Genomic DNA, 26,784 nt, shown 5'->3' with positions numbered 1-26,784 from the left:
CTCATTGGCCAAAAATAAAAACTGAATCCAAAGGCATGTGCACTGCTTTAGTGGTACAATGCAGCTAACTACTGCTGACAAATAATTATATTACAATCATGGATTATTAAGAACAGCAGATTACGATGCTGAACAGTCAGCCTCAGTGAAATTTACTCAGATTAATTCCTGGTGTTAAAATGTAGATAGTTTGATTGGGCTGCTGGAGAAAGTAAATATAGGAGAGCAGCTAACTAACAGAAACAATTGAATTTTCCAGCTCAAACATTAAACGTAATTATACCAAGTACCACTTGACAACTAATGGAGTTATTATATGTTATGTATGTTGTGTGTTCTCAAACTGAAATGCTCTCATTTGGAACCATGATTATTAAACTAAAATATTACTTATCTTTACTTGTCAGTTAACAAACAACATATAATATCGACATTGTTTCACGTAAACAATGGCATCAGGTGTGATCATCATGTTTCTTTGTCGCGACCTTGTGGACGGAATGAGCAAACCAGCAACCCAAACATTGGAAATTAAATGTTGGTTTATCTTTTAGCCATCACGTTTGAATTCGTGTCACATGCAGGGTGGTAGAAGTTCATTTTACCTACGGCGGTCTGACAAACTGATAAGTTCACAAATCCAAATCTAATTTACGCAATTCACTTTTAATGATACACATTTCTGTCCATAGACATAACAATCCACATTTCCTGCGCTTACTTTTGAAATATTTTTTTTCAGTAAATATGAAAAACATGAATTTAATGTTTGTTTTCATGGTCATATCATAACATTTCCTGTTTAATAATTTAATTGTTGATTTTCCGCATCAACAATGAAAAAGGTGCTGCTCTCTTATCAACAGCTGGTAGCAGCAGAGGTCCATTTCACCTTGGGCTTCAATTTTGTTTTCATGATTAACACCGGTGTATTGTTTGTGTTTTATTGTGTCAGTTATGACCATCATTTCTTGGCTATGTGCACCGCGTAAAAGTGATATTTTTTTATACGTAATACTCAAGTTAGGCGGCGTTAACGTGGCAGCACTCAAATCCGTCCAAAGACTGCATTTTGTTTTCTATAGTCATGAACCAATGAGGAGCCTCACTTTCACCCGCCTCCTGTCAAACAAGGACGGAGGACCAATAGGAGTAGAGGTCGGGCGGGAGGAGGACAGACAGGGTGGAGAAAGACCGGAGCCGCGTATAAATAAAGTTAAACAGGCAGATGTCTGAACTGCCTCCTTATACGTGACGAAATGAGGTCAAGTTAGATTGAACGGAGATTTGATGCTGAGAGAATGGAAAAACTGTAAATTGATCTGTGTGAAATGTTCCTCTTTATCTGCGTATGATACCCTGGGGTGCGCGCTGAACAACAGCTAGATATCAGCGGGGGTTGCGTCAAACCCTCCGCTCTCGGGCTGCAGCGTGAAGTTGGTAAATACGTTTGACCTCATGGTGCAGAAAGAGAGAGAGAGACAGAGAAACAGAGAGAGACTGGATTAAACACGGGCAGCAGCTGCAGCAGCACCAGGACGAGGGCGAGCAACAATAACCTGTAACTCCTGTTTACTAGTGTCCCGTGGAAGAGAAAATCCTCGTGAAACTGCAGTTTATATCTTAAATGAAATAAAAGCGTATTTGGCTTGACCTCGTCTGACAAGAGTAAGAGAAGCCAGCAGCAGAGAGACCCCTCTGCGCGACAGCTGCTGGTGAGTACCTGACCCACTCGCAGATTTCCACGCATTAGCTCTTAAATATGCACAAAGTGTTTTGTTTTTTTGTTTTTTTGGCGATTCGTTTTACAATGTCCTCCACCGTGCCTTCAACCTCTGAAAAAAAAAAAATGCCTGAACGTGCAGCGTGCTGACGTGCCTCGTATATGGCTGCTTGGTGCGTACTTCTGCAAACTTCACCCAGCCGCGTCCCAGGCGGTAACTTCTCCAGGCGTTTGAAACGGTTCAACCCGATCTGTTGTCCGCTCTCAAGTCTGCGGAAGCGCCCGTGATGTTAGTTGATGTATTTAATGACCTGAAAACGTGCCACGCGTCCGGTGTTGCGCTCTCGCGCGCCCACGAGGACGTCAATAACCGCAGATTTAAATGGGCCGCTGTCGTTTGTTTTGAAGGATTTTTGTGTTTAAATCTCCTGAAAAAGGGAAGTGAATCTGTGAGATAAACTGAAGCGTATTATAAATCAATGTTTCTGAGAGGACATATGGCGAGAATCCCCCCCCCCCATGTCCTGCTGAAAATTGTTGTTTTGCCCGGTGGCATAAACATAAGTCAAACATTTGCGTTTAATATTTTGATTTAATTTCATCTTTAGCTACTATCCTTTTCAAGTATCAATAAAATGTGTTTGAATAGTGCTGCCTATTGCTTTTACAGCACAAAGTATTAATATCTGCACATCATTTTAGGATAAATAAATTCAACTGGCTCTGTTCAAACAGTAAACGTACAATAATTCAATATATACATATGTGCATTTAACCTACATGTTTGTATAAAAGGAATGGCTTGAGATTAGTATAGTTGTGCTGTGTAAAGTATGATGAGCAACATGTAACAAAATATCGCAGCACAGAAATAATAAAGCCACCAGAAAAAAAAACACAATAACAATAAAAAAAAAAATAATATGTTGGCCGAAATACTGTCATTGGATTTATTTATAAAATGTCCAGATACTTTATATTTACTTTCATCTGGTGATGTGTCGCCTTATTGTAGCCATTACCAAAATATAAACATTATGACATTAAAAGGATGATAAAGGCTAATCGTTATGATTGGCTAGTTTATTTTCCTACTGCCAAGAATTCTGTCAATGAAAGCCAATTTTACTGACCTTTCTTTTTCCTCTCGGACTTAAATATATCACTGCTTTTAAAATATCTATCTGAAAGTATTATACTCTCCCTGTTTGTTTGTTCACAGAAGAATCATACTTATTAAGATCTCATGTAACTGGACCTAAATAGTAACAGAAAATCCATTGTTGGTATGATGACAATGATAGTGTGGTTGTACCTACTAAAAAAGGGGAAATGTGATTTTACTCACGTATCCCTTGTTAGCGGTGGTGACTCCGCTGCATCCGGTTGCTCACCACTGGTGAACATTGACGGAAAACATTTCCCACTTGTGGCTCAGGATCAACAAGGGCAGTTTAGACTATCGGTAAGCCACGAGGTACATTATAAACCTCATTCAGACATTGACTAACACTGGGCGACTATTTCCACTGCAGTGAGATAAGAGCTTTTGCAGCCAAAAACATCTGAACATCTGAGGTGTGTGCGTGTGTGTGTGCGTGTGTGTGTGCGTGTGCGCGTGCGCCACATGACACCACGTGGAGACAGTGCTTTCACAAAAAAATACTCCTCCCCTCTACTTTTCTCCTCTCCTATCCTCTCCCTCTTCCTATCCTCTTCCTCTCCTATCATCTTCTCCTCTTCCTTCCATCTTCCTCCCCTCTTCCTCTCCTTACTCTTCACACCCAGAGTGACAAATGGGAAGTTGCTCAATAGATTACATTTGGCAATAAGTGGTTACTTCTCCCCAGTGGTTTTAAATTTTGCAAGTAAAATCTTTTGATCAGTCGTTGACAGTTCTGAATCTTTGTACAGAAATACCTGTTGTTAAAAAAAATAAATAAATAAAAAAAAAACCTCTTAATTTTAGGTTTTGGCATTTTAGCCTTTATTCAGATGGAGCAGTATAGACAGACAGGACATTTGGGGAAATAGAGCAGGTGACTGACATGCAGGAAAGGGCTCCCTAGCTGGGAATTAAGCCTGGGGCTCACCGCTGTGGGCCTTTGCAGCCATATTGTCTGCATCCTAACCACTTGGCTATCGTGTCGCCCACAGGTCTAAATTCTCAAGGTTGTGTACAGACTCTAAATTTATCAGCATGACACAGCTTGTTAATTGTCATGGCACTATTGTAATATTATTTTTTTTTTTAAATCAAGTACAAAGTATGCCAGGAATCAAGTCCATTCCACTGTAGTTGGTATGTTTGAAAACCTTTTGAAAAAAATACAAAATAATACTGAAATAAAAATGACTGAATAGATATATTATAATTAATAATAATTCGGTTTTTTTAGGCCTGCAGCTAATGATTATTTTCATTAATAGTTAATATGCCTCTCATCTAAATCTAAACAGTGGAGAAAAAAAAAAAAGGTAATCACAACTTCCCAGTGTCCTTTGTAGTTTGGCTTTCTTGAAGAAATTGTATTTTCTTGATTCTTGTTGTTCTGGGTTTTGTACCCTCATGGTTGAAATGCACTTATTGTAAGTTGCTTTGGATAAAAGCGTCAGCTAAATGAAATGTAATAATGTAATGTAATGCTCAGTGTGATCAAAAGTCCAAATATATAACCCGTTCATGCCAATAGAAGTCAAGAACAACACTTGAAATTTTAAAATAAGACGCATGTTATATATTGCTTTGTTTCTATATAATCACGGTCAGTTTGTATTTTATTTTTGTTGCCATGCTGTTGGTCCTTTGTGTCACAAAATATGCTTTTTGGTCCACTGTCTAAAAAAAAAAAAACCCACAGCAGCCCTGAAGGAGGACGAATGACCCACTTACTGACTCACCCAGTGTATCTGTAGTGCTTCACGTACACACATTTTGCTTGAACTCTTTCAGCAACAGATTTTTCCATTGGCCCAAATCCCAACTGAGCTGTGTTGAAGCATGTTGTCACACCCACAAAACAGCACCTGTACCACAGTAACAAATACACATACTGCAGGTTGTAACGCACAGGAATGCAGATAAAACTCAAAGAACTGATATTTGATTGTTATATTTACAAAACATAGCAGTTTAATAATGGACCAACCACCATATACGAGGCTATAAGAGATTTAGCAGATTATTTATTTGAAAGAAGGTGGAACATTTATAGACGGCCTTTAATAGAAACAATCTCCCAGTCGTGTCAGTTGTGGAGAGAAATGTGACAGGAAACCTGGTACAAGAATCAAACGTGCACCGAAATAGTGGGAAGATTTACCTCGCACTCCTCCCGTTTAATTTCCAGTGACATTTTCAGATCCAGTCCTGTACCACATAAACACATATATTCACAGCTTGCATACATATTCACAGCTTATATGCATGGCATTCGCCTTTCCTTTCACGTGTGTGTCTTTGCCTGTGTGAGTGAGTTCCAAAACAGGGATTAGAGGTCATGATTATTTTTAGACAAAATATTAAAGTGATTTCAAGACGTGACAGCTGTGTATTTTTGAGTGTGAGTTACAGTTGGCAGCAGAGGGCGTGTTGACGGCAGGTTTTATTTCTTGCCGCTTGCCCTCTTGTCCATCTCCACGTCTATGTCTGTCATTTGTAATCTTTCCTGTCATGTTGCTGTTACACATTTAGATTTGTGACTGCTCATTTTGTCCCTCTTTCTTCCCGGTGAACAGTACGTACCTCTCTGTGCGACCAGGTTAGCTACATAATGAAGAAGTAACGTAACGGATATTCACCGGACTTTTCTCTATTTTCTTGTTCTTCTCTCTCTGTGTGTCTTTAGTCCATCATGGCAGGTGATATGAGGTTACTGATGCGAGGCTTGGCTAAGCTGAGCCAGGCGGTCGTCGAAACTCAAAGCAACGCCCTACGCTCTGGGACAGGTAGGTTCACTGTTCTTATTTGCATCCCAGTTTTAAAAAAAATACTTTTTTTTTTTCCCCGAGAATTATTTTTCAAAATTTCTTGTCCACTTTATGGAAATAAAATCTTCAGTGTGGGACTTTGGCCCCGTTCAGACTGTCAGCCCAAATCCAGATTGAATTTTGATATCTTCAAATTGGATCCACACCACATTAGGAGATGGTTTGAAATGCGATTCCAATCGGATTTTGGATCTGGATTGCAAAAATCGCATTTCATGTGGGTTTTCTTTACTGTCCAGACTTTCAAAAAACAATCCAGATATGACAAAAAAAAACGATTTGGGCTGGCAACAAGGCTTCAGTCCGGACGCTCTGTTCTCTCAGACCGGATTTCTTGCGTAAATCACAAAGCGACATACAATCAAAACATCCTCTTCAGAGTGACGGAGTGAGCAGGTGCTGTGCTACAACTGTCAGAGCGCTGTCAGAGAGTAGAGATTTTTTGACACTTGCTGTCTAGACATGATGTTGGAGCTAATAGAGCTGTGAATTGTCTTATTTGTGACATAGGAGTCCCAGGAGTTGGTGCTGCTGTCCAAAGTGTCCAATCGGCTGCAGAACAAGGCCTCTCGGTGGCCATGATGAAAATACAGGTTTGTGTGTATTTGTCTGAACACTATTGTGTGAAATGGTAAAAAAAAAAAGAAGAATGTTTAGATTGATTGATGGAGAACTGTGTATTGAATTTTTGCCAAGTGATTATGTTCAATAAAAAAAAGTTTATCTTTCTTTCCAGGAGATGTCGGGTCAGCAGCAAACCTCGTCATCCGAGTCGGAATTTGACTTTCCACCGGATGACGCTGCATTCACAACTTCAGAGTTCAGAGAGGAAGGTGTGGACTTTTCAGCAGGTTACTCAGGAAGTAGTGAAGACACTGCAGCGGGGGCGAACCATGTCGGTGGGAAACAGTCATTGTTTGAGGGATACAAAGATCCCAGCAAACAATTTAGTGGACACACCAGATCGTACCACCAAGATGCCAGGTATTAACATTCTCCGTTTCAGCTGCAGTCTACAGTAAACAGGTTTTTAATGCTGTTTTTAGAAGATGAAGGTAATCGCTTCTGCTTTGTATGCGGCAGACATTTTATTGGACACCATCATCTCTACAACCACAGCCTGAACAGACACGTGTGGAGTCAGCTTTATCGTCAGCATCCTGTCAGTCGGGCCAGGAGCTACCACCAGGACCCGACCACTGTGGGGGGGCTGACGGCCGAGGACATAGAGAAGGCTAGAGAGAGCAAGAGATCTGAGATAAAACCACACAAACAGATGGTAATTCCTCTTTTTATTCTATCATAGAATATCTCATTTCAAAACACGCAGATATTGATGCAAACACTTACTTTCCTTCACAGATTTTAACAGAAAGGTGTCGTTTCACTCTGTCTTTTTCAGTTGAGCGAGAGCGCCAGAGAGAGGAAAGTGCCTGTTACCCGGCTCAGCAGGCTGGCGACCTTTGGAGGTAGAGTAATACAACTGGTTGTCCCTATGTCTGAATCCTGGATGATTCATTAGCTGCTTATCTGACTATGTCTGTAGTCATGTCTGGCTGGCTGGCTGGCTATAAGCCTGCATGTACATCAGCAACAAAGTGTACACTGTCCAGTTCAAATGACATTTACTGCAACATACCGCTAAGCTAATATTTTTAATGATTTGGTCAGCAGTGTTGGGGTCAAGTTATTTTTTAATTTTTTTTCTGATGATGACACACATGTTAAAACAGTCGGCCCCTATTAGGGCGGGGGACCAAACTTAGATTTGGTTGGTTGATTGTGTGGCACCCACCGAATCGCTTTGGTATTTTCTACTATCGAAAATTGCCCTGCCGTTTGGTACCATACCTACTATTAATACATACCATAACCTAGAGGAGTAAATCTCATCAGCATCAGCGAGTCACTGTGTTTAGCATACGTAGCCTGTACTTGGGCAGCCCGCCCGCCCGCCCGCGTAGAATCACTGTTACAGCTTAAGTAGGTTAATCTTACTTAAGGACTCCTCTTTTCACTCTTCTCAACAATCTTTTGGCCACAGCCCTGTCTCAGTTGTGTGTTGCAGTGACTGGAGGCCTTTCTGTGCACAGCCAGCTAGCTTGCATCTACCAACAGCATACCTACCAATACATGAGGCATTTAGGACACATCTGTAAATTGTAGTCTTGCAATAACTTGCATGTGAGGCATTTAGGGCACATCTGAGTTGTAGCTGAATAAAATAAACTGGGTTACACTCTCCCCCTCTGAAGTCTATGAAAATGTGTGCCATTATGTAATTTTCTTTTCCTTAAAATTGATTTTTTTTAAAAATTGGTATTGAAAAATCGTTCAGGAACCCTTAGCAAAGTCAAGGTATCGGTACTGGTAGCGGCCATTGCATTTTATAACAATACCAAGCCCTGTTTGTTATTAATGAAACACTTTATTGATTGAAGGAGCCCTCTGTCTGTGCCTGTAACATGGTCTATATTTTTCTTGGTTCAGTTCTGCTAACCCAACCTTGTAATCTATAGTCTGACTGTAACCTCTGACCTGCCTTTAAGCTGAGGTTAAGAGGTTTAGAACACTTGGTAGTATGTCATTGAGTGACCTTCACAAAGTGTGTACACTGCTAATAGTACTCAATGTATATGCAGTATTCATAGCCATATGCAAATGGAAACAAATACAGTTTTAAGGAAATAAAAGAAACATATAGAAATGTGATGTGTTTGTTAACTTTCAAAACTTGGAGCTGCACTTAAACAAACATTTCTAGAAATCTGGTCAAGCTTCCTCAGTATTTATTAATGTACATGTGTTTCTGTTCAGATAAAACCTACCTTGTTATTCAGCTACAGTTACAAAAGAGTGAGACACCAACAGACTGACAGAGTTCTGCAACATTTCAGCCATAAGTTTAATATAAAAAACACATCGCAGTGTATTCATTAATCTACTGTTTGACCATGTTGCTTAAATTCTCAGCCTGTTAGCTGTGACATATTTAAACATGTACACCGCTGCCAGCACAATATACAAGATAATCTATAAATTGTCAAAGCTGCTAAGAAATTGTACTCAACATACTTTGGATTTACTATATGTGTCAACTATTACAGAAAAATATGAATAATATTGACGTGTCAGGAGATATAGGCAGAAACCTTTCTCCTCTTATCTCCAAGTGGTATCTAGACAACATTGGTTTTCTGTGATAATCTCATGCGACAGCCTCATGTTCACACTTAGGTCACAGCTATGTACATGTAGATTGGGCGCTTGTGGCTTCACTTCAGACAGATGATCAATAAGTTAACAAGTGGCATAAAGTTCAGCTGAAACATACAGGAGAACATAAACTGGACAAAAATAAACCCAGAACAGATAAATCTCAGCGGAATATACGAAGCAGAATTTAGCCACAGCTCGCTCCAAACGAGCGGGCGTTACCGGGGGAAAAAGTGAGATGCAGCAGGTAGGGCAGAGTTGATTCAGCATGTTGACAGTGGTAACATTTAGAAGGTGTTGAAAAGGGGAGGGAGGGGAGATGGCGGAGGAACGTGGCCTCAGCCTGTCCTTCACTCTCCTGCAGCATTTGGTCACAAAGTTCTCCAAGGACTGTTTTGGACTTGGACTTGTCCAGTATTGTGTTTTTCACGGCTGGGAGTGCAGATTTTGGGTCGGAGACGAGCAGCAACACGATTCATAAATCTGTTAGCGCGTGTCCTGGCAACAGCATTGCTTCTGCATCCGCTTGCTGTTGCCGTGCACGTTCCTCCGTTCAAAGGTTTTGCTGATGAAACAGGACGGTATGTCCGAGTTTGTTTGTGAAGTATAGCAACAGGAACAAGTAGTGCACGCAGCAGTCATTTAGTAAACACATTGCTGTTCTATAGGGCAAATGATGGACAGACGCTTCTGCACAGCCTGGAAAAATATGTGTCACTCAGAGGCTGCAGGAAATGCTGGTCTCTCTTTGGCTGGGTTCTGCACACACTGACATCGTGTGTGTGTGTGTGTGTGTGTGTGTGTGTGTGTGTGTGTGTGTGTGTGTGTGTGTGTGTGTGTGTGTGTATATATATATATATATATATATACATGAGTATGTGTGTGACATATGGTCAAAAAGTGCAGTTTCATGATGCTGGCTCATCTTCCCTGTTTAAATCTGAACATTTTAAATCCAGTCTAAAGCAGGAAGTGAAACACAGGGACATGACATGACATTGGAGGGGAAGGCAACCATACTGTATCAGGTTACACCACATAACACACGTGTGTGCAGCATAAAGCTATACACACATTTTCTCTACGTGTGGTTCGCTCCCTCATGGCCAACCTGCCCCCAACAACAGAAGTGTTGACGTGTTGTTTTTTTTACTGGTGAAAAACTGCTCAGTCGACTTGTACACGAGACACTGTGTCCCGATTCGTCCATATACTGCTGCTTCTCATATTTACTGCTTCAGATGAGCCGCTGACTAACTGATTATGTAATGTGGAGTTATGTAAGGTGGAAGCCAGGCTTGGAGGGACTTGTTCACAAACAGCTCCTTACTCGGGCAGGCTTGCTTTTTTTCCTTTTTATGTTCTGTTGATATACATTTTCAGATGACGAACTATTTTACAGCTCAGTCGTTATATGACTAGATGATTGATATCATTTATTTTTCCATGTGTAGAAGAGCAGCTGTTACCGGTTCTGTCATGCTGATATGATCACAGGTTATCCCTGCTCAGTATTTGTCCATGTTTTTTAATGGAAATTTTATGATTGGCAACGGTTGGCTTCATGTAGTAAATGTATTTACACACAAACGGAAGCATCATTGAACAAGTGTATGTTGAAGGTCCCAATAAAACAACTGCCTCTCAGTACACTAACTGATTCACCAAAGGATGTTTTCATCCAACCTCACTGTAGGACTATGCACCTTTAAGTCTTCACTATGGTATGGGTGTGAAAATACTTTGATCTTTCTGTTTGTATGATAAGCTGGTCCACTTTAATTGTGTTTGTCTTTGTGTGTGTGTTTCCTGCAGGTCTAGCTGTCGGTTTGGGTTTCGGAGCTCTGGCAGAAGTCGCCAAGAAGACCATCAGACACAACGCAGAAGGTGACACACAAACATGCAATTTTACAGCAATGAAATGTATGTAAAGAGCAGTGTTTGCTGTTGCATTCATATTTTGGAGTATATTTGTGATGCTCAGGTGTTAATGTTGGAATTAAGAAATATTCTTTATACTGAAAATTCCTACTAATAAAGGAATTTTTAAGGCCTTATCACAGGTGTGCCAGTTTGTCTTTGTTATTGTTTGAAGAACATACCAAGATTTTGCAGCAGCCTTCTTATTGAATAGCACTTCTGTAACAGCTGACGTCTTGGTTCTCAGTACCCATCCCTCTTACTACATGTTAGACAAACAAGTGAAAAAAAGAAAAAGTAATTAGGCCACCCCCTAACCAACCAACCTGCCTCGACATTCCTGTCCCGCTCTGCTCCCACTAATCCTGAAACAGAGGCTAAGCTGAAATAAGAGCGTACAGGCTTAAATCTGTGGCATCTGTGCCTCTATTTGTTGGCATTTATCTTTGTGTGGCCTTTAATCCCAGCAGACGTTCTGGACACACTCGTAAGCGTGTGTGTGTGTGTGTGTGTGTGTGTGTGTGTGTGTGTGTGTGTGTGTGTGTGTGTGTGTGTGTGTGTGTGTGTGTGTGTGTGTGTGCGTGCGTGCGTGCGTGTGCGTGTGGTAAATCTCTGTTAAAGCCTCTGAAGGCAGCTTCAGATGTATCAAAACACACTACCCGTTGACCTGTTGACACATATATACACACACACCTTGCCATGTTAGTGTAGTTCAAATGTCTTCACCTGTACATATAACAAAAAACATTATGCGTATACTAAACTTAACACATGCAGATTAAACTTTGGCTCTTAAATTTGGCTGTGGGGTTAAGACACTTTTGCAATAAAAGGCATTTTATGAAACAAGAACCCATTTGTGCGAATCCAAATATGTCTGTTTTTTGCGTCTCCAGGTGAAAATAAGAAAGCAGTTCTGGACTCAAGCCCTTTCCTGTCTGAGGCCAATGCTGAGCGTATTGTCAGAACGTTGTGTAAAGTCAGAGGCGCTGCATTAAAACTGGGACAGATGCTCAGCATTCAAGGTGAGGGGAGACACACACCCATCCACATTCATATCAGAGTCAATACTAAATACAGTGGCGGGAATACGTTGTTTTGTGGCACACGCGGAGTTATGTAATCACGTTGCTGTCGTGTAGTAAACAGTGTTTATAGGACAGACGCTTGAACACATCTGTCACTCAGAAGTGCTGCAGGAAATGCTGATGTCTGTGTGGCTGGGAGCTGCACATATGCTGCGTCTCAATTTCTGTACTTCTGTTAGTACTCGTGCAGTACTTGAATTTGTTGTCTCGGACCGCTGTTCTGCACTTATTGGAAATGATTGTAACATTTGAATGTGTCACCCACCAAAAAGTGAATTTGTTTTCATATCCTCTGTTTCACACACACACACAATAAACATATTAATGGCTTCTGTCCAACTGCCGTAAAGTGGTACTTCAACAGAAATAAACAGTTTTGTGTGGACGTCTACAGCTTACATTTGTACAGTGCGCTGCAGCAGCAGTAGTTTGAAAATGGGTCCCTCCCTGAGTAGCCGTGATGGTGACCATTGAGGATGAAAAGAATCCAGTGTTTCAAACTCAAATTGCAGACCAGTAAATCCAGTGCTCTGGATCAAATTACATTTATTGGAACATACCGCTAAGCTAATATTTTTGATGATTTGGTCAGCAGTGTTGGGGTCAAGTTATTTTTTTTTTTTGCTCATGATGACACATGTTAAAACAATCGGCCCCTATTAGAGCTGGGTACCAAACTTAGATTTGGTTGGTTGATTGTGTGGCACCAACCGAATCGCTTTGGTATTTTCTACTATCGAAAATTACCCTGCCGTTTGGTACCATACCTACTATTAATACATACCATAACCTAGAGGAGTAAATCTCATCAGCATCAGCGAGTCACTGTGTTTAGCATACGTAGCCTGTACTTGGGCAGCCCGCCCGCCCGCCCGCGTAGAATCACTGTTACAGCTTAAGTAGGTTAATCTTACTTAAGGACTCCTCTTTTCACTCTTCTCAACAATCTTTTGGCCACAGCCCTGTCTCAGTTGTGTGTTGCAGTGACTGGAGGCCTTTCTGTGCACAGCCAGCTAGCTGGCATCTACCAACAGCATACCTACCAATACATGAGGCATTTAGGACACATCTGTAAATTGTAGTCTTGCAATAACTTGCATGTGAGGCATTTAGGGCACATCTGAGTTGTAGCTGAATAAAATAAACTGGGTTACACTCTCCCCCTCTAAATTCTTTGAAAATGTGTGCCATTATGTAATTTTCTTTTCCTTAAAATTGATTTTTTTTAAATTGGTATTGAAAAATCGTTCAGGAACCCTTAGCAAAGTCAAGGTATCGGTACTGGTAGCGGCCATTGCATTTTATAACAATACCAAGCCCTGTTTGTTATTAATGAAACACTTTATTGATTGAAGGAGCCCTCTGTCTGTGCCTGTAACATGGTCTATATTTTTCTTGGTTCAGTTCTGCTAATTTCTAGAAATCTGGTCAAGCTTCCTCAGTATTTATTAATGGACATGTGTTTCTGTTCAGATAAAACACACCTTGCACTTTTTGTGCTCTTAGGGCCTGATTCACTGAAGGTTGGCGTCTGTAAAATCACGTGCAAACTTCACACCACCCGCAAAAAAATGTCCAAGCAGATCTACTAACGACGTGCAGTGAGGATTGCGTCTTTCAAATGTGCAATTTAAAACGCATTTTCCATTTCGTGTGTTTGCCTGCATGCATATGTAATATTGGGCGTTTCTACTTGAAAGTGCAAAATATTGGGAGGGAACATGCAAATACATACATTTAGCACCTGCAACGATATTTACTAAACCTGAAAGTAGAAACAGGAGAAGTGATTGTTGTGTATTTTAGTACGACTGAAAGGAACGTATTAATCAGATGCGCAAATCTGGAGAGACGGCTGCTCTTATTGTGGTGAGAAGGAGATGCAGGGAAACCAAAGAATATGTTGAGAATGTGGTTTTACACCTGTGGAAACAGTTTTGAGATGACGGAGGGGAAAATTATTCAGACATATCGTTTGTCCAGAGATGACATTTCTGAGTTACTGAATGATGATTGACAGCCAACAACAAGGAGGAGCCACGAAATACCAGCAATGTCAAAACTTCTTACGACTCAGCATTTTCCTGCCTCTGGGTCATTCCAGCTTGGATATCCCACCAGTCCCGTTATTCAGGTGTCACAAGTCCTGAATGAGTCCTGCAGAATTCACAGGTAGCTTCATGAGGTTCCCGAACACTCGCGAGGCACTGAATGAAAAGTCACCTGCTCATCATCCCCTCATTTAAATACAACGATTTGCACCAGATTTCAATGACGCAATTACTATTGACCTGCAAAACGGGTGCAAATTTTTTTTTACAAACTTTTGGAAGGAACACGCAATATAGTACCCTTCATTTGAGATCCTAGTAAATCAGGCCCTTAGTGTGCTGCATGTTTTTATACTTGACTGTGTGAATTCACTCAAAATAGCAAGTGTAAAAGCACAAGTACGTGATCTGGGATACAGCCACTGATTCTGTGGAAGCGGGCCTACAGAAAACCAGGAAGTGTAGTTTGAAGTAGAAGTAGGATTCTGTTTTTTAGGCAGATCTCAGTGCAACTACATAGAGGAAAGAAATACTTTATACAGATCTATTTCGTAGCTTTATAAGGATAGAAAGCCTTTGAAAATTGTTGAAAACATCTGTTCATTCAGTAAGAGCAGGGGATCATAGATCTAAACTAAATCTCTTAGTTGTAGTTATTTATAAGCTTCTTACTAATAATGAAAGTTAAACTTAATGAGATTTAATAAAGGATTCAAAATAATTCAGATTTAATTCTGGATTTAAATTTGATATAATGCTATTGAAATCCAACCCTATTTACCATAACTGTATAAAAAGGATTATTTTGTGGACCGTTTTAAGTAGAGATTTTACAGCACACTCAAGCCTGGCTCACAGTCAGTAAACAATGTTGGTGCTACAGCTGCAAATAATTATTATTTTCATTATTAATTAATTTGTCAATTATTTTCTCAATTAATCAGTTAACTCATTGGTCTAAAATATCAGAAAAGGGTTCAGCCTTACATATCTTGTTTTGTGTTGACCAACAGTCCACGACCAAAAACTATTCATATTTAAGAAACAAGAATCAGAACATTTTAGCATTTATTTTTTCTTTAAAAAAAACATGACTCAAACGAATAAGCGATTATCAAAGTAGTTGATGATTAATCTCGTCGAGACTTAATGAATCAACCAACTTTTCCAGCTCTAGTTTGCACAGATATTTAAATGTCGTTGTCAATAGTTCAGTTAAGGCCATGTGCATGCTACAGTCGTTAAAAAACAGGTGAACACCCTTCGCACTGATAGAGTGGATTTTTTTTTTATATATGCTCTGTAACAGCTGTGACATTGACACTAACCTGCATGTAGATTAATGCTTGCTTTTGCTCACGGACAAACTATAGCTATACAAGTAGACGGCCAACAGCAGTAAACAAACAAGCACAGAGTCAATGAAGCAGTGTCCGGTAGCGGACGTAAACACATCATGTTTTGTTTATTGCTGGTTCGCCAGTGCCTGACCTTGACTGGTGACCCTCTTCTTTGGCACTAATGCACTTGCGCTGCAAGCATGTTTGTGCAAACTGTGCAGAAACAGCACAGTGAAATGTGAAAGCTACGAAAACAGTAGTGAGAGAGAAAAGGACATTGGCTATTCAGTGTTTGCTCATCAGGTTGCAGCACAGTGGATTGACCCTGTGTGCATGCGTGTGGTTAATGGCTGTGCTTTATAAAGTTGATTCCTAAATCGTGAACAAAGAGGTCAGGGTTTTCTTCTGGAGCTGGACACACACACTGCTCCTCCCATCGAGAATGGAAGCATTTGATTATAATCTGACTGCAGTAAATCTGTCTTTGTTCACTGCTGACATTTCTCTGTCATGGCAGGAATGCAGTTGTGGGCGGATGATTTTCTGTCCAGCATTGTACTCTTTAGCACAACTCCAAAATAGTGTTACCCTTGAGAAGTTTCAAACCGTTTTTAAACTATTATTAAAGTTAATAACACTGATTCCTATCATCAGCAGTGTAATATTTATAGCTGCCAAGTGGTATTTGTATTATGACAGTATTTAAGCCTGGAATCTCTGTCATTTCAATTTGATGCTGTGGTTTACAGGATCAAGTCTGGTTTGACTTCGCTCAGTAATTTAAGTCTGAATGGGAAAATAAACAGATTGTCATTGATTCTTGATCTGTGATGCATTGGAGTTGAGCAATGTGATCAGAGATTCACTGTGACTGTTCTTTGGTGGTTTAAAAAGTGCTTGATGTATTAACTCTTAAATTAGTACTTTATTAGAAACACCAGTGCAATCCAATTGAAGAGATCTGTTCCCCTCATTAACATACATGAGTTGTATTTATAACTCGGCACTTAGTGAGTATATTGTTAATGTGTTTTACTTTTTAACTGAGTCCATTTACAGTGTGCATAATGTAACATACAGTATGTACATCCAAACCATCTCTAACTTTAATGATCAAACACCAGCAGTAGAAATACTGACATTTCTTTGCACCACTGTATTTGGCAGCTTTAATAACTCACAAACTTGAGACATGTTTTGAAACGTGCCGGCCTGTTTTTATGCCCAGTTTAGTCAGACCCCGGTTTGTTTTTGTGTTTCAGATGACGCATTCATCAACCCTCAACTCGCCAAGATCTTTGATCGCGTGAGGCAGAGTGCTGACTTCATGCCAATCAAACAGATGACAGTAAGGTTCTTTCTTTTTTTGTATTTACGGTAAGCTATAAATTGATAAAGACATCACACAGGTAAATTGGTGGTAATACATCGAACAATATCACTGCTGACAAAAATCAAGCTGCAAAATATGACTTATTTGTGTCTGCAGAAAGCGCTGAACAGTGACTTGGGTCCGAACTGGAGGGACAAGCTGGAGTCGTTTGAGGAGCGTCCATTTGCAGCGGCGTCCATCGGGCAGGTTCACCTGGCGAGGATGAAGGACGGCAGGGAGGTGGCCATGAAAATACAGGTTAGTATGAGACCGTAGTGTGTGTGTGTGTGTGTGTGTGTGTGTGTGTGTGTGTGTGTGCGCGTGTGCAGAACACTCATGTTGTGAAGATAAACACTGTAACTGGAGACTGTTTTTCTGTTTCTCTCAAACTCACTCAAGCTAAAGTTATTTCATCCTTTTACTCTGTCTTAATTGTTTGAAATAAATAAATAATCAAGAGTATGCCAGTGGTAACGTAATAGATTATAGATATCAATTGCAATTTAATTTAAAACTGTGTAATAATGTTTTACCATTGAAATACATGATCACTGGATTACATGTACTATAGATGAGATACAGGGGCTTTATAATATTTTGAAGTATTATTATGAATAGAGACACTACAAAGACGTCTATGACATCAAAGAATGTGTTTGGTTTCTCGTCTGAATTTATGATCAGGTTCAACTGAAAACATACTTCACTTGGTTTTTCTGTGTGTCTGTTTGTCCTCAGTATCCCGGTGTGGCTCAGAGTATCAACAGTGACGTCAACAACCTGATGACGGTGCTAAATATGAGCAATGCCCTGCCTGAAGGTGCACACTCAAAGAACCTCGCATGCAAACACGAGCGTGCTTAGCTTCTTCAGACACACGCAATATGCTCAAACACCACTCGCTCAGCTTTGCTCTGAGTGTTTCCCCTCTCCATCATCTTCGCCTCTTTGTCTTCTTCGACTGTTCAATGTTAGTCCCAACATTTTGTTTGTGTCTCTCCAGGTCTGTTTCCAGAGCACCTCATAGATGTAATGAGAAGAGAGCTGGCGCTGGAGTGTGACTACATTAGAGAAGCACAGTGTGCCAAGAAGTTCAGGTATAATGAAGAACATTTTTGAATGTACAATCTGGAAAGTAAACCTTCAGAAACCTTTTTCTCACCATTTCAAAATGTGTACCAGCCTTCAATTGTAATTGCTAAAACAGTAATTGTATCAGTTTATGCCGTTGTTTCAAAATTACCTCACTAGTGATAATGATCATGTAATTTAATCCTGTTAAAATCATAGCCTGATATTACTTTAGCACTGTGTGAAGTCTTGCTCTCTCTCGCAGAACACATTACAGTTCAGAGACTTTTGATGCACTCAAGTTACATACACATAGATATAATAAGCTTGGTCCATTCTCCTATTAAATGTTCATCTCTGCGGTTCAAAGTCAGAACTGCAACCAGTTATCGAACTATATACAGACTTTAAACTCTGTATGGACACCCTTCCTTCTGAACTCGTATTTATGTGTCTGTGTATCTGCTCATGTGTGACTCAGGGAGCTTCTGAAGGACCATCCGTTCTTCTACGTGCCAGAAGTGATAGAGGACCTGAGCAGCAACCATGTCCTGACCACTGAACTGGTTCCTGGATTTCCTCTGGACCAGGCTGAGAGCCTCACGCAGGAGCTGAAGAACGAGGTACAGCAGACAGAGGAGTGTATCCACGTAGAAATAGGTGCATTAATCTGAGGAGGAATATGTTGGTTAATGTTCTCAGAGGGGTTTGTGCGAGACGGAGAGACACACAAAAGTTTGTAATTGATAAAAAGCTAGATGGCTTTTGCCCCAATCTGTTTCCGTTTTGTCCTTTTGTTTCCTCCTTTGAGTGAATTCCTGCTTTTCTAATCCCTTTACATTTCTCTGTTTCTCAGTTGATATAATATAAGCTTTGTTTAACCAGTGAACAACAACAGAATCTCTTTCTATCTTTTTTATTGTCTCAGATCTGCCAGAACATCCTGATGTTGTGCCTCAGAGAGCTGTTTGAGTTCAGGTACATGCAGACTGATCCAAACTGGTCCAACTTCCTCTATGATCCACAGACACACAGGGTGAGTCTCTCCACAGCCTACATAGTGCTGGTAATATAGTTCCTTCGCCTACAGTTAAGAGTGATATGACTCTGACAGTGAGATTTGAGGGCAATGAAAATGATAAGTGATCATTCCATTTTGACTCTCTAGGTGGCGCTATTGGACTTTGGAGCCACACGAGGATTTGATCAAAGTTTCACTGACGTCTACATCGAGGTAAAACCATTCAGCCTCCTTCTAACCTTTCATTGCTATATAATCATTGGATTGTGATGTTTTATGTTCTTTATGCAGCTGCAAAAAATGTAACTTTTTGTGTTTGCTGTAAACAGTGGAGTTACTGATTTATATCCCAGATTACAAAGCACTATATGACGGCCATGCTCACCATTAATTTTATGTTTTTAATAAGGATTTGTAGAATTTATGTAAAACTAAATTATTTTTAAGAGTAATTCATGGACCAGATAACATAAAGCTCCAGTTACTGTACTTGACCTGCTGTTAACATGTCACAGTTGACACTTACTAAAAATAAAGTGAGATTGAAGTGATGTAAGTGACTCGTGTGACCTGTTTTTGATTGTAGATCATTCGTTCAGCTGCTGAGGGCGACAGAGAGGGAGTTGTGAAGAAATCTATTGAGATGAAGTTCCTGACTGGGTATGAATCCAAGGTAATGATCTTGGAGGAGATGTGTCTTTCTGCCTGCTCTACATCACAAACCACGGCTGTGAATCTTTCCCAATAGTATAAAAGAGAAACATATTGATGCAGCTGCTCCTTGCTGAGGCTTTGTTTTGTTAAAAAAAAAAAAAATCGATGCTAGTGGGGTAACCTGGAAGGGAAGGAGGTGGCCATAAAGCATGGAAATAGCGTTGTTTGATTAATAATGTTTGATGCTCTTCTTCTTGGATTATGGCCTGTTTGTCATCAGAAATTGTGAGTATGTCAGCAGTATTTTTTAACTCCTCGTGTCCAGGCAATGGTGAACGCCCATGTGGATGCAGTGATGATCCTCGGCGAAGCCTTCGCCTCCTCAGTGACCTTTAACTTTGGTTCCCAGTCCACCACAGAGAGGATCCACAACCTCATCCCTGTGATGCTCAAGCACCGGCTCACCCCGCCTCCAGAGGAGACGTACTCGCTGCACCGCAAGATGGGCGGCTCGTTCCTCATCTGCTCCCGCTTAAATGCAAAGCTGCAGTGTAATGACATGTTCCAAACGGCGTATCAGAAGTACTGGGAAGGCCGCACGCCGGCCTCTCAATCAGCCTGAGCTAATCGGTGTCAGGCGATTTGATAGACTGGCCAAAAGCAAAGTGCCCACCGATGGTGAGGTTGGGGTGTGAAGATGCAGAACTGCCGAGCGAAGGCCACATTACCGGCCTGAACCGGTCATCGAGCACCGGCGTGTCTTTCCTGTTTTAGACAGCCTAATACAAAGAGGTCTATACATATTTACATCAACCATTTATTAGTTGTAAAGGGGGAGCAGTAACATGGCATCTACATGTGGCCCAGGGAAGACTGACGGACGAGATGTAGTAGGTGGATCGAGGGAGAGGAACAGGAACAGATTTCAAGATGATTCTTGTGTTGTTTTGCATTTTGTGTTGCTGTGTTTTGTTGAACTGTAGGAAATTCATACCAACTGTCCAGTTTGCCATCTAGGGGATTATGCCAAGTGGTAACATAGCGTTGAATCTATTCAGTAAGGGAACTGATTGTAAATGGAAAATTACTCAATAATGGGGTTAATGCATTATATGGGCAGTATGAGGCTCGGTATTAATCAGGACCAACGTGTCTGCTTCACATATATTTCTGTTTTTCCTCTTTTATCTGAATATTAATTATAACGTTTGGTCCAAATGAAATGTCGCAGTTGATAGTTTAGAGACAGATTCAGTTCTCAAGTGATCAAGTCCAGTTAATTTAACCATTTTTAGAAAATGAGACAAGCTGGTATTTGTCAGAATTTGCGCACGAGAGGGTCTGACACAATGCATTAATATGTTGTATGCACTATCTTCTGTATCAATGTAGCCGTGTAGATTTACAGTACTGAATGATGCTGTTGATCAATGTTCAGGTGCTCTTCATAGCTTTTAGTTTCTTAGGGAAATTCGCATGGGCATTTGAACTGTTGGTGTGTTTCAATTAAGTTTTGGTTAAGGAATAAATTCACTCGGTTTGTGTCTGGGGATGAAAGTCTACAGAGATCATTTTTCTTTTTCCTTTTTTGTCATGTTACGGGTTCTGAAAACGTGTAAACAGTGTCGATATGGGTCAGCTCTATCTATGAATTCCAGCTGATTACGAGCAAGTTTTAGCATTGTGGCTCTGAATTTTAATGCTTCCTTTTTAGCATCATAGCCTGATTTTTCTCAATTCGTTGTTACTAAGAGACAGTTGGAATATTATAGAAATAAAACTCATGGATCCACGTTGCTATCTTCAAGATGATAAGGTCTGACAGAAAGACGGAGCATAGCTCACATCAACACTGGGCCCGTGCTTAGTTATGAATGTTAATGAGCCACCGGGAGGGAAGAAGCTCATCCTGATAACGCACAAGATCAATTCGTGGGCTCACCTAGCCTTCCACAACTCGGTAATCTCCCCACGCCTTCTTGGGTGAGAAATCCTCCGTCACCTGGCTGGTGTGTGACTGTGAAAGTTCTCCGTGCTCTGCTGTGTGAATCCACTTATAATGGTCTCGGGTGTGAAAAAAGGAAATCAATGTGCCTGTCGTTTCCAGCAGAAGGTTTTTTAGCAAGAAATCTCAACTTTATATTTCATACCAAGTCTCACTGAGAAAATGGTTGGAATTTTATAATCAAAATGCATTCTTTTAACTGAAAGTTGTAATAAAATGTTGTACGAAAATAGTAAATGGTTGATCTACTCTTGTCAAGAAGCTCTGTGTGCTTTTGTGCGTGTGGTCTTATTAAATTCAGTCCATTTAAAGGGACAGTCTACACATCAAATAGTTTATTTCTGTTTAACAGGTACAGTACATGTATATATCACCCAAATGACTTTGTATGGTGGCTTGTTTTTTAAGAGGTTGTAATGTGTGTTTAAAAAAAAAAAAGAGAGTTGAAATACAGTAGACAGAGGTCGTCTTCCTTATTTAGCAATGTCTTGGCCTGCAGTGGAGGAACTGGCAGCGAGCCTGGGAAATGAGCATGCACACACAAATATTTAGAGAATGTGAACACATTTAAATATCTGGGTGAATAAATCATCTCCGTAACCATACAAGCATGGAGACACTCTTTCTCTGAGTCGATACTTTTTCTCTTTGCTTGGAAAATCCTGCCAATCTTTAGGTTTTGGATGCAGAGCTTGCTGTAATTCACCTCAGTGTCCACCAATCAGCGCTGTTGTATTCTCCCACAGTGATCAAAATAAAGTTCCAGCTAATGCTGAAATACAAACAACTTCCCAAGAAAAAAAACAAAAAACATAAGCCGCCCAAAGCCAGACAGACCAGTAATTATATGGAACTCAGCTGAGGAAGACATTTCTGCTTTATTAAACAACATCCTGTCAACAGAGGAGGGAGAAATTAGAGGAAAAGATGATTACAAGGCAACTGTGATCAAATCAGGTGCATGCAGCCTCATATAATATGGCTGGGAATGTGTGTGTATGGATTTGTTAGCCACTGGAGCCTGATGACTTTACACATACACCAACCTGAAAAGACCCCAGGCTAAGCCATCTTTCTGCGGATGAACAAGCTCATTAAACTAAATGTGCTCATTTTGGTGGCACCCAAATGGATCATCTACAACATTTATTAGCTACATATTATATTCTAGTTAATGGAAGTGTAATTCATCTTCTAAAACATCTTTCTGGAAACCACATTTGATTCCCAACCAGGTCAAAGTTAGGAGCCAAGAGAACTTTACGGCCAATTTCCTGTAAATACTGTGTGATTAAAATAGTGGTTGCTTAAATTGAGACCAGAACAGTATACGACCCAGTTTGGGTTGAAAACGTTTTCAAGCCCATGTTGTTGCTGCATTATGTCTCAGCCTTACTGTGTTTTGACAGTGCAACATGCTGGACTTTGAGTTTAGTTGCTGAGAAACTGAATCTCTGGTTTTGTTTACATGACTGAGGGGATGGTGGGAGTGCTGGTGGGTTGTCATGCACAGAGTCGTCTGGTCAGATAGAGCAAGCTGTGAGAAATCCTTATATGGCGAGAGAGAACAGTCAGCAAGTCTGGGCACAATCCTTAAAGGCAAACACCCTCACAACACAACCTCTATCGGTGTGGTTTTGCAATATCTTTTATTCCCATCACTTGTATCACAGTACAGATAATACCTGGTGCATTCTGGACAATTGTTAAAGCTTAATTGATTTTAAAAACGTAGTAAATGTTGTAAAACACAAAATACATGTTTTAAATAGTTTTTTAAATCTTTTAATCGTAAGAACACACACCAAACAATTCATTAGACGAAGCAGGACCATACATTTGGCGTTTATATTTAATGTCAGAGTAGTAAATTAAAGGCACCGGAGATCTCACGGAAACTCGCGAGATCAAACATGACTTCAGCGCAAAAGAAAGATGAAGGCGGACCGTCATCAGCTGTTCGCACGTGTGCGCTTCTGTGTGCTTTGTTTTGCGCCGAAAAATAAATTTGGTGAAAATAACTGTGGATGAAATTCACAGAAAACTTCAGAGAAGTCGGAATCAGCATGAAATACACAGTTTGCAATTGTCAGTGGGAGTTGGAGGTGAGCTGGAATAAAGCTTTGTTGTTAGTTTCAAAGGGGCAAACTACAACTACAAACGAACAGCTGTTATTTGTCCACAGGTATACTCAGAGCGAAACCTATCATCATTTATAGAAGTGTTGTCATTTTATACATGCTCTACCGTTAAGACGCTGTTCCATATTAATATGACTGTGCAGAGGGCCATCGGCAACCCACCATGAGCCGTTTTGAAGCCCGGAGTCAATTAAAGCATGCCCTCAAACATATCGCTCTTTGAGGTCAAATATTTTATTAACAATATAATTATTTGCAGAAGGACCACTAGTACTCTGATTAGAGGGAGTGGATGTAGCTAATGATACTATTATAACTTTTGAATGAAAAAAAACAAAATTCCTGACTTTGTTGTTCATGAGATGTTGAATGGGGGTCTATCAGTCCACTTCCACATGGGCTTCACTTTTCAGGAAGTTACATCCACTTTGATGCTTGTGGGGTTGGTGATGCTTCCCGGTTAGCCTGCCCTCTCGTGGGTATTGCATAGTTCTGCTCAATATGGTATTGCTGTTCAAATTAGACCCCAAATCGGGTCAGCTATCCTGCAATGTGGGGCCAGTTTAATGAGACTGGTCTTAATATCGCCATAGAAACAGATTATTAAAATGCTGTTATTGGAGTAATCAAGAAGTGCTCTAGAGTGTCTAAGCTAAATCGAATAAAGTCATTTCCTTGCTGTAACTGTGGAAATTGTCAAGATGCCACTTTGACGTGAGAGATTGTCATCCAACACATTAGGTGTTTTATTTCTCACTTGAGATTACTGATTTTACAGGCTGGTTGTTCAGGCTCAAACTGGGAATGATCCAGTGCTGTATAAATATTTGTTTTGATTGGCAGATAAAGTTTGATGGGAAACTGTACAATTTAATGGAACTACCGCATCCAGGTTTTTGATATGCTCGCTATCACCAGGCAGCTTTAGATTTTTTTTTAGATTTTATACACTTTATTAATCCCCGAGGGGAAATTTCTTCACTACAGCAGGGGGGGCTCTCAGGGGGGAGATGCTGCAGCAGCTTGAGCGAGAACAAAGGTCTTGCCATGCTGTGAGCCTTCATCAGTGTGTATCTTCAGGAGAAATGGTTCATTTGTGAAAAGGCCCTCAGTTTAGCAAACAATTATCTGCAGCCACATTAGCAGCACTGCAAATCTAAGCTTAACGCCCCGTCGCTTTGAACTAAATGCTAACATGCTGATGTTTAGTATAATGTTTGGCTGCCATGTTTACCATTTTAGTGTAGTGTTAGGATGCTAATATTTGCCAGTTAGCACAAGCACAGAGTGTAACTCCAGCTGATGCAGCGTTATAAACCAAAATACTGTCCAAAGTAATATTTTGACAGGATGATGGAGGGAAAACTAAAGGATGAACTGATGGATGCTGAATGTTCTGCTTGTCATCATAAACCACCACCAATGAAAAGTCAAGGTAATTGTATTTGTTGAGATATCTCAGTCATTAGTGGTGGACTAACCAATAAACCATACTTATATTAACATTACAAGCATGGCTTAAAGTGTTTAACCACGTAAATGCATCAGTAATGTGTTTCATAAAAGTGACTCGATTTTCTGAATGAGAAATTACTCTGGGAAACAAACTTCTGACAAGCAAATGGAGTCAATTTTGTAGCAAAACTAAATGTACGAAACGTCAAAGATTGCATTCACAGTTTTGACATCATGTTCTGTAGCAATCTGTGAAGACATATTCAGAAAGTATGTTTATTTATGAGCCGGATCATTAATTTACATTAGTACATAGTACTGTGTCTGTCTGTCTGTCTGTCTGTCTGTCCTGTCTCAGAAGATGACTCTCCACCAGCTGGAACGCAGGAAAGATGGAAGGAGTCCTTGAGAAGAGCACTAAACCTGCAACTCCTCAAATTTAGAGGCAAGGCAAGTTTATTTGTATAGCACATTTCAACAAGGCAATTCAAAGTGCTTCACATAAAACCATTAAAAGCATCAAAACATCAGGCAAAGGAAAAGCAAATTTAAAAACAATTAAGAACATTGATCGAAACATTAAAAACAGTCATTAAAACATTAAACAAACTAAGGATAGAATAAAAGTTACAGTGCAGTTTAAGAAATAAAATACAGTAATAAAATGCAGAAATGCAGGAAATTAATCAACATCCTTGAATCTGGTTCAATGAAAGGCAGCAGCAAACAGAAAAGTCTTCAATCTTGATTTGAAGCAGCTGAGAGTCTCAGCAGACCTGCAGCTTTCTGGGAGTTTGTTCCAGATATGCTGAGCATTAAAAACTGAATGCTGCTTCTCCATGTTTAGTTCTGACTCTGGGAACAGAAAGGAGACTTGTCCCAGACGACCTGAGGGGTCGGGATGGTTCATAAGGTCGCAGCAAATTAGAAATGTATTTTGGCCCTAAACCATTCAGTGCTTTAAAACCAACAGCAGGATTTTAAAGTCAATTCTTTGTTGGACAGGAAGTCAGTGTAAAGACTTCAGAACTGGATCACATCACTCCAGAACTGGAGTGTTTCTTGGTCTTAGTGAGGACTAAGTTTCTTGGTCTTAGTGAGGACTCGAGCTGCAGCGTTGTTCTGAATCAGCTGCAGCGTTCTGATTGACTTTTTAGAGAGACCTTTGAACACACCGTTACAATAGTGGAGTCTACTGAAGATGAATGCATGGGCAAGTTTTTCCAAATCTTTTTGAGACATAAGTCTTCTAATCTTTGATATATTCTTCAGGCGATAGTAGGCTGATTTTGTAATTGTCTTGATATGGCTGTTCAGATTGAGGTCTGAATCCATAACAACACCTAGATTTCTGGCTTGGTTTGTGGTTTGTAACATCAGTGATTGAAGCTGAGCGCTGACTTTCAATCGTTCTTCCTTGGCACCAAAAATAATTACTTCCGTTTTATCTTTGTTTAATTGAAGAAAATTTTGGCACATCCAGTTGTTGATTTGTTCAATGCATTTACCCAACCCTTGTATGGGATTATAGTTCCCTGGCGATATAGTTATGTAGATTTGTGTGTCGTCTGCATAATTATGATAACACACTTTGTTTCTTTCCATAATCTGAGCCAGCGGAAGCATGTAGATGTTGAACAGAAGAGGTCCCAGAAATTAATCTTGTGGAACACCACATGTAATTTTAGTCCGCTCTGATGTGTAATTAGCTACAGACACAACGTATTCTCGGTCCTT

General features: G+C 40.2%; 1 protein-coding gene across 1 annotated transcript; it reads left to right on the top strand.

Moving 5' to 3' along the window:
• The first annotated feature begins 1,227 nt into the window (after window positions 1-1,227).
• coq8aa (coenzyme Q8A, genome duplicate a) lies at window positions 1,228-21,712 on the top strand. The gene is made up of 17 exons (XM_069714452.1): window positions 1,228-1,715; window positions 5,572-5,671; window positions 6,224-6,306; window positions 6,450-6,697; window positions 6,797-6,992; window positions 7,116-7,182; window positions 10,745-10,816; window positions 11,746-11,874; window positions 16,591-16,676; window positions 16,818-16,958; window positions 17,439-17,520; window positions 17,704-17,797; window positions 18,253-18,394; window positions 18,700-18,807; window positions 18,940-19,005; window positions 19,379-19,465; window positions 19,772-21,712. Exons 2-17 carry the CDS (start codon window positions 5,578-5,580, stop codon window positions 20,066-20,068), a joined length of 1,992 nt encoding a protein of 663 aa, XP_069570553.1. The 5' UTR covers window positions 1,228-1,715; window positions 5,572-5,577; the 3' UTR covers window positions 20,069-21,712.
• Window positions 21,713-26,784: the final 5,072 nt, after the last annotated feature.

The sequence above is a fragment of the Brachyistius frenatus genome, unplaced genomic scaffold, assembly GCF_029030835.1.
Source record: "Brachyistius frenatus isolate BFR_SWC_R1_liver_20210118 unplaced genomic scaffold, ASM2903083v1 Contig_130, whole genome shotgun sequence".
Taxonomy (NCBI): Eukaryota; Metazoa; Chordata; class Actinopteri; family Embiotocidae; genus Brachyistius; species Brachyistius frenatus.
The sequence above is the reverse complement of the archived record's forward strand: the minus strand, read 5'-3'. Positions and strand labels throughout refer to the sequence as shown.